Source organism: Kogia breviceps, chromosome 7 (genome assembly GCF_026419965.1).
Source record: "Kogia breviceps isolate mKogBre1 chromosome 7, mKogBre1 haplotype 1, whole genome shotgun sequence".
Classification (NCBI taxonomy): Eukaryota; Metazoa; Chordata; class Mammalia; order Artiodactyla; family Physeteridae; genus Kogia; species Kogia breviceps.
The window spans coordinates 62,972,626-62,986,441 of NC_081316.1; the positions used below are offsets into that span (position 1 = coordinate 62,972,626).

Below are 13,816 nucleotides of genomic sequence, written 5' to 3' on the forward strand. Positions count from 1 at the left end.
AAAAGTAGTATTATTTTGTAATCTGATATGAAACATAAATGTTCCTCCCTAGGATAAATGTTCCTCCCTAGATTAAAAAATTTTCTTCTGCTTCCAAACAGAAAACTTTGCTGTTGTCTTTCCATTTTTAGATCACTACTGCTACAAAGTCACAAAAATTATGGATAATCAGAATCTAAATGATTGCTTTCAATTAAAAATCAATTTATTAATTTCATAGTCTTTAATGGGTGACATTAAAATACAAGAATTTGAAGATAATTTAATTAAAGAGCTATGTAGAAAATCACCAGTGCTCCAGTGTTATTATGAAAGCTCTAGAAAGGATTAATAATAAGTAGGCTGTTTGTAGGAAAACTGAAGAAGTCACTAGCTTTTCCAGACATGTGTGCCTTATTTACATCTTTGCTGCTGATTTCTCACTTTCTCTGCCCTGCAAACACAGTTTAAAAAAAAAATTAAAAAATGGATTGGCCTCTTACTAAAGCCATGTCCAAAAGACAGCTTTCAAGAAGAGATTCTTGAGTGACTGCTGATAGGTATGAGGTCTCTTTTTGGGGTGATAAAAATGCTCTGGAATTAGTGGTGATGGTTGCACAACTTTGTGGCTATACTAAAAACCTATGAATTATACACTTTAAAAGGGTGAATATTATGGTACATGAATCATATCAACATTTTTGAAGAAGCAAGTTCTCTACATAGTAAACTTCTGTTTAGTAGGATAGACAAAAGAGAGCTCTGTCAACTAAAGTTGTGAGAAGATTGCATATCTGTAGGAAGAACATAAAGAAATCAAATGAAAATCTGCTAAGGAAAATCTGCAGATATTAAAGGGAAGCTTTTAATAAATAATAGTTGTCTCTCTCTCTCCCTCCCTCTCTTCCCCTCACCTGCCCTACACCCTTCCCCCTGGACTCAGGAGTTGGCCGAGGAAAAGATATCTCCACTATCACAGGCCACCGTGGAAAAGATATCTCTACTATTTTGGATGAAGAAAGAAAAGAAAATAAACGACCCCAGAGGGCAGCTGCTGCTCGCCGGAAGAAACGCCGGCGACTAAATGATCTGGACAGTGACAGCAACCTGGATGAAGAAGAGAGTGAGGATGAATTCAAGATCAGTGATGGGTGCGTGGTCTGTCAGTAGATCCCCTTCTCTAGGTCCAGGCTTGAACAGGCCTACCAGATAAGCTTGCCCTGCTCTGATGGAGCTTTTGTTCTTCATGCACATAGACAATCTGTTTTCAGGATACTTTAAACAAATTCAGCGATGCTGATTTTGGTTCTTTCTAGATTAAAACGAAGTTTTATGGGTTATTGTTTTTTTGGCTGGGGGGGGCCCACACGATGCAGCATGTGGGATCTTAGTTCCCCAACTAGGGATCGAAACCATGCCCCCTGCATTGGGTGTGCAGAATCTTAACCACTGGACCAGGGAAGGGAAGTCCCTATGCTTGTTGGTTTAATATTCAACATTGTATTTAAATTTCATGCACAGCAGTTAGCATTAATTTGTGGTGTACCTCTGTGCCACCTTCTGCCACCATGACCATGAGAGGTTCCCAGTCAAATGTGAGAAGTGGACAGGTATGAGTATTTAGAAACTATTCTCTGGTGACCCATAGGGGTTTGGGTTGGGGCAAGTAATTCAGTATGGAAGATCAGGAAAGGCTGCCCTGCAGAGCAGGTATGGAAAGAATACCACAGAGTTTCTCCTCTCATATTGTTTAGTGGAGGAAACAAACATATAAACCACAAAAAAGTCGTTCTGCATCACTGCTTACTAAAACATAAGTCAGAGTACAGAGAAGGGCCAGATCAACCCAGGGAGGTCAAGGAAAGCCTCAGAGTAGAAATAAAGCTTTATCTGAAGCTTTAAAAAAAGTGAAGAAATGTGGAGAAAGAATTGGGCAGATTGATGAATTTGAGATTAGAAGCAGTGAAGGAAAGAAAGTATTCTAAGCAGAGAAATCCTGTCCAGGGCAGCCAGGCATAAAACGTCATAGAATATTTAGGAAACTCCTGGTGTGTCAGGATAAGAATTGAGGAAGCAGCAGAAAGTGCCCTGCTGGAAATGTGGCCAAGACATAAAAAGGAACCAGATGATGGAGTATTTTGTTTGTCATGCATAAGAATTTGGACTCTTTCCTGAAGATGATGAAAACCCACTGAATGGTTTTAAATACCAGACTAATACGAGGTTTATGTTTCAGAAAGATTCATCCTGGCATTCATTCGGAGGATTTACTGAGGGGAAATGAGTGTAGAGATTAAAGAGACTTTGGGGAATTGCAGTAGTAGTTTAGATGGGATATGAGAGCCTGAACTGAGAAGAGGTATCAGGTTTGAGATATTATCTTTATGAGGTAGACTCGGGAGGAATTAGTCATTGATTAGATGTGAGAAATGAAAAGGGAGAAAGAAATTAGGATAAATACCAGGTTTCTGCTTTGAATTACTGAATGGGTGACAGTACCAAATACAAGGCTAGGGAACAGAAGAGAGGAGTAGGTTAGGAAATAATGAGTTCACTTTTGGGCATGTTGAATTTGAGGTATGTGGAGGACTTCCCAAGAGGCCAAAGCAATTTACGTACAAAAATCAGCATCAACTCATGTTCATAACTCCTAAAAAAAAGAGAGGGAGCAAAACGTCTCTTCATTTTATAAACAGGGAAACTGATACAATTAACTGGATATTTTACATTAAACGTTACTTAATAATTCACTGGACTTGTTAGAATTTGAACTCAGAACTCAAAAACGGGTTCATGGTTTTAAGTGTACCATCGTAATTCATTTGGTTTCTCTTGGACAGATCTCAAGATGAGTTTGTTGTATCTGATGAGAACCCAGATGAAAGTGAAGAAGACCCACCATCTAATGATGACAGCGACACTGATTTCTGTAGCCGAAGACTAAGGCGACATCCCTCCCGGCCAATGAGGCAAAGCAGGCGTTTGCGGAGAAAGACTCCAAAGAAAAAGTACTCCGATGATGATGAAGAGGAGGAATCTGAGGAGAATAGTAGAGACTCTGGTAAAAATAATTTGTATCCGCATCTCACCAAGTCAGTAAATTCTTACGACTTCTGGAATTAAGATTTCTTAAAATAAAATTCCATTCAATTGTAATATAAGCTTTCTGATGAAACTTTGAGTTCTAGTCTTATGATTCACCACTAATTAAATCTTTCACATAAAGCACATCTGAGAAGATAGATACAGATGGATATGTTAACTTCATGCCAGATTCATTTAGGATTGTGATGAATCCTTTTGGTGCCAAGTGTTTCCATGCCTGGACTTTACCTTCATAGTGTTTCTTGGGAATCATCTTAATAATCTGAGAACATTTTTCTCAGATGTCTAGCTATTGGAGAAAGATCACCAATTATCTCTAACATTTAGATCATGATCAGTGATTATGATTGTTAGTTTTTATAAATTATCAGTGGTTGGTGTTCTTATAGCTTATGCTTATCTCTATTAACTAAATAAATAATGAGAGGCACAGCAGGTAAAAGAACAGATAGGAGTGCTTTATGGGATTGGCAGATAGGTAGCTGTCGTCTTACTGAGGAAGTGCCACAGACAGGAGTATTATATCCCCAACTTGGGCCAGGCTTGTGGAGTTTTACATAACCACAGTACAATATCAGAATCAGGAATTTTATTGATAAAATACTATTATCTAATCAACAGTATACATTCAAATTTTATCAGGTGTCCCAATATTGTCCTTTATATAAACATCTTTTCCTGGTTAAGGATATAGTTCAAGATTACATATTGCATTTATTCATGTCTCTTAGTCTCCTTTAATCTGTAATATTCCTCAAACTTTGTTGACTGTAGTAGCATTTTTGAAAGATACACACTAGTTATTTTATAAAACATACTTCATTTGGGTTTTTGTATCCTTGTGGTTAGATTCTAGTTATACATTTTTGGCAAGAATATCACAGAGTTAATGTATGTCCTCCAGGTCTCTCTATTATTTTCCCTTTGTAATTAATAAATCATTCATAGGAAGATATTTTGAGACTGTAAATATCCTGTTGCTTATCAGATGTTTCACCCACTAGCTTTAGCATTTATTCATGAGTTTTCTAACTCCTTCCTTTTATATTTAATACTTGGTGTTGTGTAAGGAAGAGCTTTCTTTACTCCCCTGTATATTTATTTCTTTGTATCAGTATGGATTCTTATTTCAGTCGGTGGATATGATATGTTACCATCACTATTTTGACACACTTTTCCCTAGATTTGGCCAGTGGGGACCCCTTTAAACTGTTGGCTAGCTGTTTTGAAATATTTGAAATCCATTAGAAAACAAAGCTAGATATGATGATTCAGTGGAATTTGTTAGCATTCCTGAAAAACCATTCTGACACAATGCCATAGTCTGACTTTGGTTTATTGATCAGAGGTGACATGACAAGAATAGTGCTATTTAGCAGTGCTTTGAAAGTTAAAGTAGTCCCATGAGCTGTATTTAGCAGATTTTAATTCCGCATGGAAAAAAGGCAAAAATATAACTCCAGTTCTGTACTTATTTGAAACAGGCTCATCAGTTTTTTGTGGTTAGAAAGTTTAACCTCTGCAGTACATTGTGAAGCTATGACTGTAGCCATACAGCTACATACATAGGAACAGCAGATTATCATGAGGCAAAATAGTAACTATCCACCGAGAAGAGCAGTTGTGGCAGCCATGCAGCTCACTGGGTAGTTCTAGGTTTTATGAGATAAGGATTATGTAAAAAGGTTTTTTTTTTTTTTTTTTTTTTGGCTGCACCACAGGATCTCAGTTCCCCCACCAGGGATTGAACCCAGGCCCTTGGCAGTGAGAGTGCGGAGTCCTAACCACTGGACCGCCAGGGAATTCCCTGTAAAACATTTTTTAATCTTGAGGATTGACTGCTAATAGGATACATTTGTGAGGTTTGGCATTAAAGCCCCCCCCAGATGTACTCATATTATTAAGAAGAAAATGAGAGACATGAAAGTTACTGTTCATTTAAAAGTTATGACTGAACTCTGCCTAACAGCTTTATATTTTTATAACCTAAACTACTTTCTATTTAGTGGAATTAAAATTTGTACTTGATGGGACTTCCCTGCTGGTCCAGTGGTTAGGACTCTACACTTCCAATGCAGGAGTCCCAGGTTCAATCCCTGAGCAGGGAATTAAGATCCCACATGCTGCATGGCACGGCCAGAAATAAATTTTTTAAAAAAAAATTGTGCTTGATTTCTTTTTCCTTTCTCCTCTTTTTTTTTTTTTTTTTTTTAAACAGAAAGTGATTTTAGTGATGGTTTTAGTGATGATTTTGTAGAAACTCGGCGAAGGCGGTCAAGGAGGAACCAGAAAAGACAAATTAACTACAAAGAAGATTCAGAAAGTGATGGTTCCCAGAAGAGTTTACGACGTGGTAAAGAAATCAGACGAGTTCACAAGCGTAGGCTTTCCAGCTCAGAGAGTGAAGGTAAGGAATAGTTCTCCAGTTTACAGAAGTTTGGGCAAGGCAGCAGTACAAATTATAAAGTGAACTCAGGATGATGATTCTGTACCATTTCTTAGAAATTTAATATAACACGTAATATCTTTGAGACAAAACCCATTATTTTATGCTTGGTCAACTTATAGTTTAAATAACTGATACTTGATAAGATACTAACTTTTAAGGTCTTCATTGTAATAATTAAATTCTCCATTGAAACTAGAAGAGTATCAGAAAATTGTGATCTGAACAAGATTTCTTCTCCCTTATTATTTATGGCCTTCATTTTGAAATAACCTCCTATGTCCTGAATATCTGAACAGTTCCAAACCAAGGGTGCCTACTGTCTCTCTCCACCATAACAGTGAGCTTTAGTTGGTAAACTTTTATTTCTTAATAGCTTTAGCTGTGCGCCATACCACAAGCACAGGAAAAGATCTAAAATATGAACTTGTGATATCCATTTAGTCTTTGTAGTTATTCCAGAGTTCTTCCCAAGTTCATTTTATTTTATTTATTTTTAAAATTTTTTTGGTGGGGTACGCGGGCCTCTCACTGTTGTGGCCTCTCCCGTTGTGGAGCACAGGCTCCGGACGCGCAGGCTCAGCGGCCATGGCTCACGGGCCCAGCCGCTCCTCGGCATGTGGGATCTTCCCGGACCGGGGCACGAACCTGTGTCCCCTGCATCGGCAGGTGGACTCTCAACCACTGCACCACCAGGGAAGCCCCCAAGTTTATTTTAAATGAGTCTAACCCTTACCTTCTCCCATTTCTTTTTTATATATTTAATCCTCCATTGTTTATGGTCTGTTTTGAAGATTATTTGCTTTCATAGATCCTTGTCATTTAAGTTTGAGCCCAAGCCAGGAGAGCAAGGGAAAAAAAATGTTTAGATATGGGAGACTAAAGAAGGGAGGTAAACATCTGGGTGAATGTGTATGTATCTTCATGTGTCATTAAAGACATTTAGTTCAACTATTAAAAATAAATACTTACTGAACTAGTCACTGTCCTCGGCACTGGGAATAGAAGAGTGAAAAGAATAACCAAAAACATATAACTCTTTTATGTAACTCTTATTTTAGTTGGGGGAAGAGAGACAATAAAAATATATTCTACAATAAGTAGAATATATGATATATTAGGTGGAGATCAATGCTACAGAGTAAAGTAAAGGAGAAAAGGACCGTAGGTGAAATTTCAGATAGGGTACCAAAGGAATGAATGCCTCACTCAGAAGACAACATTTGAGTAAAGACCTGAAAAAGATGTTGATACCCACATGTGATTAGTGGGTACCATATTAGATAGTGCAGTAGACCATTATATAGACTTTGGAATTTGTTCTGTGTGAGATGAGAAATAATTGGAGGATTTTGAGCAGAGGAGTGATATGATCTGACTTACATTTTAATTTGCTGTGGTATCTGTGTTATGAGTACATTGAAGGGGACAAGGAGGAAATCTAGGAATCTCGTTGGGAGGCCATTGAAATAGGCCAGGTGATGATGATGGTGGGTGAGACCAGAGCAGTAGCAGTAAAGGGGTGGAAAGCAGTCAAATTATGGATATACTCTGAAAGTAGACCCATAGGATTTACTACTGGGTTAGATGGGAGAAAGAAAGGAATCACGGATGACTGAGCGATTGGACGAATAGAGTTGCCAGTAACTAAGATGGTGGAGACCAGAATGGCGCAGGTTTGAGGAAGAAGTTTAGGGGCTTGCTTCTGCCTGTTTAGAAATCCAGGCATAGATGTTGAGCAGGCAGTTTGATACATGAGTCTGGAACCTATGGATTGGTTGCCTAAAACAAATGTGAGAGTCATTGGCATATGGATCGTATGCAAAGCCATGAGACCAGGTGAGTCAAGTATAAAGAAGAGAAGACGTTTAAGGACCACCAAGGACATTGAATAACATGGAATGAGAGCGCAGTAGTTCGGATGTCTTGAATTGGGTGCTTAGTTTCTTTCCTTATCCGTATGTTTACATGACTCCCTAATTTGAGGGCTAGTGGGGAGGAGTTGCTTAGTTTGTGACCAGCCTATCTTCATTTAATTTAAGGATTCTGCTCTTTCCTAAAATCACGGGCAAAGTATACTGTGATTCACACTGGGCATTGTTGTGGGACTGAGAGGAGAGAGAAATAAGGCCCGTTATTGAAGGGAAATAGTTATGTACAAGCAAGTCTGAAAGCAGGACATGGGATGAATATGGGGAGGAAAAGGAGAATTACTTAAATCTGTTAAAGGAGAATTACTTAAGTCTGCTAAAGGAGAATTACTTAACTCTGTTAATGGTTAACTGTGCCAATGGCTTAAATGTGCTGTTTATTTTAGAGAGCTATATATCCAAGAACTCTGAAGATGATGAGCTAGCTAAAGAATCAAAGCGGTCAGTTCGAAAGCGGGGTCGAAGCACAGATGAGTATTCAGAAGCAGATGAGGAGGAAGAGGAAGGTAAACCATCCCGAAAACGGCTACACCGGATCGAGACAGATGAAGAAGAGAGTTGTGACAATGCTCATGGAGATGCAGATCAGCCTGCCCATGACAGCCAGCCCAGGGTCCTGCCCTCAGAACAAGAGAGCACCAAAAAGCCCTATCGGATAGACAGTGATGAGGAAGAGGACTTTGAAAATGTAGGCAAGGTGGGGAGCCCTTTGGACTATAGCTTAGTGGACTTACCTTCCACCAATGGACAGAGTCCTGGCAAAGCCATTGAGAACTTGATTGGCAAGCCAACCGAGAAGCCTCAGACCCCCAAGGACAACAGCACAGCCAGTGCAAGCCTGGCCCCCAATGGGACAAGTGGTGGGCAGGAGGCAGGGGCACCAGAAGAAGAGGAAGATGAGCTTTTGAGAGTGACTGACCTTGTTGATTATGTCTGTAACAGTGAACAGTTATAAGACTTTTTTCCATTTTTTGTGCTAATTTATTCCACGGTAGCTCTCACACCAGCGGGCCAGTTATTAAAAGCTGTTTTATTTTTCCTAGAAAACTCCACTACAGAATGACTTTTTAGAAGAAAAATTTCAACAGACCTTGAAGTCTTTCTGTGAAGTGACCAGTTTTGAACTTTGAAGATAAATAATTGCTGTAAATTCCTTTTGATTTTCTTTTTCCAAGTTCATGGTCCTTGGTAATTTCAGTCATGGGAAAAAAATCTTACTGTAACAACAAAGATTTGTATATTTTTGACTTTATATTTCCTGAGCTCTCCTGACTTTGTGAAAAGGGTGGATAAGAATGCATTCCGAATCTGTGAGGGCCCAAAAACAGAATTAGGGGTGGGAGAAAGCACTTGTGCTTCAGCTTTTTCATATTAAATATATATTATATTTAAACATTCATGGCATAGGTGATGATTAACAGACTGCTTAGAAGTTCAAGTCTGTATTGTTGCAGTTTGAGAATTGTAGATAACATCATACATAAATCATTTAGTAACAGCATTCATGAAATCAGCTTGTTTACTATTGGAGATAACCACACTTAATAAAGAGACCGAAAAAATACCATCGTAAAAAACTCTAACCTAAGTTTCTCTTATAGCAGAGTTTGTTGTTTAAAAAAAAAAATCATCTGAGAAGCATTTGTACAGTAAAATGTATAATGAAGCTTTGACAACCAGATTGTGCTAGTAAAAAATTTTTTAAAACAGCTTTATGCAGTCGTGATGAGGTGGCCTTCAATATGCTGTCATGGAGAATTATTAGTGAAATGAGTGTGGTCTTTCATAAGACCCGGGGGGACTGTAAACTTTGCAGGTAGTGTAACTCTTGTCTCTGGCCACTTAATATTTAAATATCTGAAATATCATTTTAAAATAAGTACATCTATACATAACATACATGAAGAGATGGATGCTAAGCTGACCGCAGTATTTTAGCACATTTGTAGAAGGGGAAAGGATTTTCAGGTGAATTTTAACTGGTCTTTTCTTGCCCTTAGTATCTACTTCAAATTGAAGTCTACAAACAAAGCAGTTCCTTTGGGAGGTTTTTAGTTTGAGTTTGTGTGTGTGTGTGTGTGTGTGTGTGTGTGTGTGTGTGTGTGTGTGTGTGTGTGTGTGTGTTGGAATTTCCTATCTGCTTGGATATATTAGCAGGGTTTGAATGTAGTTTTGGCCTTTGGCCATTAGACTTCTATTAAAATTCATTAATAGTCACACGACCAATATAGAATTGATTGAAAACCGCCAATGTACTTAATAGGTATGACATCCTTTTCAGACATCTCAACACTTTAAAGAAAGATAAAGCCCTTTGTTTCAAGAAAAAGGGGTTTGTAACTAACTAAATATCTAACATGTAATTGACACTAAAATATGAACTTGTCTTAGTTTCTGTTACAGCTGTAAAATTTCAGGCAGAGCCATAAATAACATTTTACAAAGTGTAGCACTTGTGATTAAACCTTGCCTGTCAAATTCTGAAACCTTCAGCCATTACTTCTGTGAATACTTTCGCCCTGGGATTGGGTTTTCTGTTCCAGTGTTGTGTCTGTTGCCGGCAATGGACACACCATATCTGCTGCTGGCCCAAGGAACTTCATTAATTATTCTTTCCAAATTAAGCATTATATGTGCTAGTCAGTGTGTAGTAAAGCACTTCTCTATTTTATTATTAAAAAGCTGGCATTAGACTTGCATTATAAATACCTCTCTAGAAACTTTATACTCCTTTTCCTCCCTCCACAGGTGTTGCCCTTAAATCTTATCTTTTGGCCTTGAAAGTTTATAGCTGTTGTTTTTCACTTGTTGGTTCTTGTTTTTTTGTTGTTGTTGTTCTGTTTGACTTTAGTTCTGTAGTACCTACCCATTGATATTTTTGCTTTGATTCTAGCAGTGTATATGTATATGTATAAAAAATAAAAGAATGAAAGCAGCCTAAAAATAGGATGCACCAACAGCATGTGGTTCCAAGCAAGTTGTGATTTTTATTTTGAGACAGTGTTCCACCAGAAGGGAGGGAAGGGCTTACATTCACAGACAGTAAGTAGGGCTATGTAAGGAGCCACATTCACTTGCCAAGCCTGCTTTCTGGCTAGGTTTGTTTCATTTATTTGAAAGTCAGTTAAGAATGTTGGCCTTTTTAACTATCTAAAACAGGCAGGCAATAGAAAGTTTCCTATTAATGCAAGGTAAGTGGTTAGAATGTGCAGGTGGCCTATCCTGCCCCCAGTCTCCCGCTACCATTTTAGTCCTGCAGCTGGGTAAAGCCACTAAGGTGCAGAAACTCCCATGTACCCTCTCTCTACCTCTGGACACACCAGCTTCTGCTTCAGCCTATTAGTTTTCTTCACTTAAGCAAATGAAGACGTATTAAATGGGTAGATTATTTATTTTACAGGATGCCTAATGTGAAACAAGGAGTTCTTTTTACTCTTCTGCTATAGAGAGCAAAAGGTAATTTTTATCTTAGTAAGGACTGAGTATTCTATTTAGCAAATGTCCCACTTACATTGATAACCATTTTTGCTGCCTGTTATTTCCCAAACTTGAATTCAGTGTTTGTGAACGTGATAGTGTTTCCCTTTGAATTCCCTTCACATTCTGATTAAACCAGTTAACTATGCTTCATCTACAAAGAGTGCAATCTAAGCACCTGATAGTTACAAATTGTTATCATGCAGGTAGGTTAATTATGGCTGATTAAATGTTGAACAGTTCAAAAACAATTCTGCTGCTTGGTGTTTAGATTCAGTCCCTCAAAGAGTCTGTGTTTGCTGAAATACTAACTCTGAACATGCTTTGAAGAAGTTAAAAAAGAACAAAATGTAGGAAAAAGTGAATTTTCTGTTTCCAAAGACATAATTCAGTCATTAGGAATGGACAGAGTATAGGAAAGCAGCAGTTCATCTAGAGTTTAGAACATCTTGGATCCTTGTAATTAGAGTACTAACCATGGATTTAGGCTCCCAATAGCTGCTGTGTAATAGAGCCCTTTAATACTTTAAACCCCCTTTTTGGAAATACAAATTGGACTCCCAGTATCAAACTCCAAGTCTATGGCAAATATATTAAGGGGAGATGTACTTTAGTACTCAGAATATTTAGTGTGCAGTTTCTGTAAAGGTTTGAAACCTAGACAAATTTTCACAAAGCAGAAACTGAGTTAAAATACATGAAAAGAACTCAGACTGAAAATAACATGTTTTGGTTTTGTTGACTTGTGCTGATGAAATAGTGTTTCATGTAAACATTTTCTGTTGTTGGCACATTACTAGAGAATGACGGCAGTGACGTTCTCAAGAATATACCTGATTTATTGAGGTCGGGTTTCCTTGGCACATCTTTTGCCAGTTGGTCAAGGTTGCAGATTCCGAGAATTAAAAGGAGTTTCATTTAGAGTAAGTTCACGTCTACTGATAATTTTTTTTTAATGATCTACCAAAGAATCAAGGACTTCAAATGCTAAAGAAGTTGTTGAAAAAAAGATTTTTAAACAAATTAACAGGACATTACAAACTCCAGTTTTTACTTTTTGGTTGATAGAACCCATCCCATAATATGCATTTGGGCACAGAACGTATATTAAGAAAAGTGTAGGTGTTTACTGTTATTTAGAGTTTAAAAGATGGGGAAATGTTAGCTATTTTTAAGTGGGACTGATGGAATTTCCTCTGTCACAAGGAATGCCTTTTTAGCTTATGTTTGTGGGGATAAGAGATGTTAGCCATTCGCTAGTTCTAGCATACAATTGAAAGGAACCTAATGAATTTACAAGTGTAAAATATTCAGAAAAAGTTGTGAACTGCCCTTCATCAACACAGTGGAACAAACAGGTCCCTGATTCATGGCATTGCCTCACAGCTATAGGACAAGTTTTTAAAGACCCAGATCTTTTTTTAAGTGGAATAAACATATATATGTATGTGTATATATATATATATAAATTAATATGTATATACATATCTTAGATGTTAGAAGAAATAAAAATGAACCCTCTGAAATTATTTGACACTATAAAAAATAAGACATAATTGTAATTGATGTGAAATTATGAACATCATTTAATTACACAAAGCCTAGAGAAAAATAGTGAAGTTCCTCTTCTTGGTTTAACATCCTGGTTCTCCCAAGAAGCAAGAATGCCAAGACTGCATACCTTCTATATCTACCTAGTCCTCTGCTTAATATCTGTTATTAAACTTTCTTAGAATAAATTCCATTCCTATTTTATCCACCATTCCCAGTTTGTACCTGTAAACCTATCTTGGAAGTGGCAAGCTAACTGCTGATTTACTTCATTGTTTTTATACCAATCCTGAAAGACAAGACAAGGCCCTTTGCTATCAATGTATTTAAACTGAGTTATTTTGTTATGTGTATACTTAATAATTTGTTTTCAAAATATTTCACTCTTAAATTATCATTAACATTTTGAGTGCCAAGAATTGCTAAGTAACTATGTAACATATTGAAGATTGTCATTCTCCAGCAAGCAAGCAGTCATTAATAAGCAAAAATGTAGTGCTCTTGGTATATAGCTACTCTAGATGGTACACTCGACACTTTTTAAAAATTCATATAAACCCTCTCAGAAATTGATTAGGATATGATTCCATTTAGTGAATTTTTTCATTTTTGTCATGTAAGCTCAATTTTTTTTCATTTTATGTTTATACCATTTTGCTCTGGGAAATGCTGCAAACCCAATTCTGACACATTATAGTGATTTCAGTTAGTAAAGATTTTTATTTTAATAACTAAGATGTCTATCCTATGCATAAGTTATATGAGAGGGCATAACATTATTGGACAAGTAGAAATTTATTAATTAAGCTCCTTAGACATTTTGAATGAGAAAAGACATTTTTAAAGGAACTACATTTGTGTTTTTTACCAAACCGGTACAAGCTAGAAAATGCACTAGGGACTGAGTGACCTGCCTTGTTCATTTTGCCACTGGATGATGTAAGTTAAGAATGGAATTGTTAACCCTAACTATATATTTTCTTGACTTTCATCAGTTTCTAAAGAAATCTAATTCAAGTGTTTGGGGTTTTGTTTGACATGTATTTATTGAGTTCTGTTCTTAGACCAGGAGCTAGCTGCATGTCGTGCTTATGAATGGCCAAGAACACAATCATTGGGAAACTTAATGGCTCAAGACCTTCTGAATCATTTAACTTATTTTGTATGTTGCAAAAAAAAAAAGTTTATTTTGCTTGAGAGTCACATTTTTTTATAACTGTACAGCTTTTAAGGGAGGGGAGGTGGAAAAATACCCTAAAATAGGATGTAGATTTTTACAATTGTGTTTATGCTAGAACATCTACAGGTGCATTATGTAATTAAACCT

The 13,816-nt window shown here is 37.1% G+C and overlaps 1 protein-coding gene across 1 annotated transcript in view; it reads left to right on the forward strand.

Moving 5' to 3' along the window:
• RSF1 (remodeling and spacing factor 1) overlaps positions 1-10,416 on the forward strand; it is a 166,963-nt gene extending 156,547 nt beyond the window's left edge. The window contains exons 13-16 of the mRNA XM_059069506.2: positions 923-1,130; positions 2,820-3,040; positions 5,303-5,491; positions 7,848-10,416. Of these exons, the coding sequence (XP_058925489.1) occupies positions 923-1,130; positions 2,820-3,040; positions 5,303-5,491; positions 7,848-8,416 (1,187 nt within the window). The 3' untranslated portion in view covers positions 8,417-10,416. The remainder of the gene's footprint in view (positions 1-922; positions 1,131-2,819; positions 3,041-5,302; positions 5,492-7,847) is intronic.
• The last annotated feature ends 3,400 nt before the right edge of the window (positions 10,417-13,816 follow it).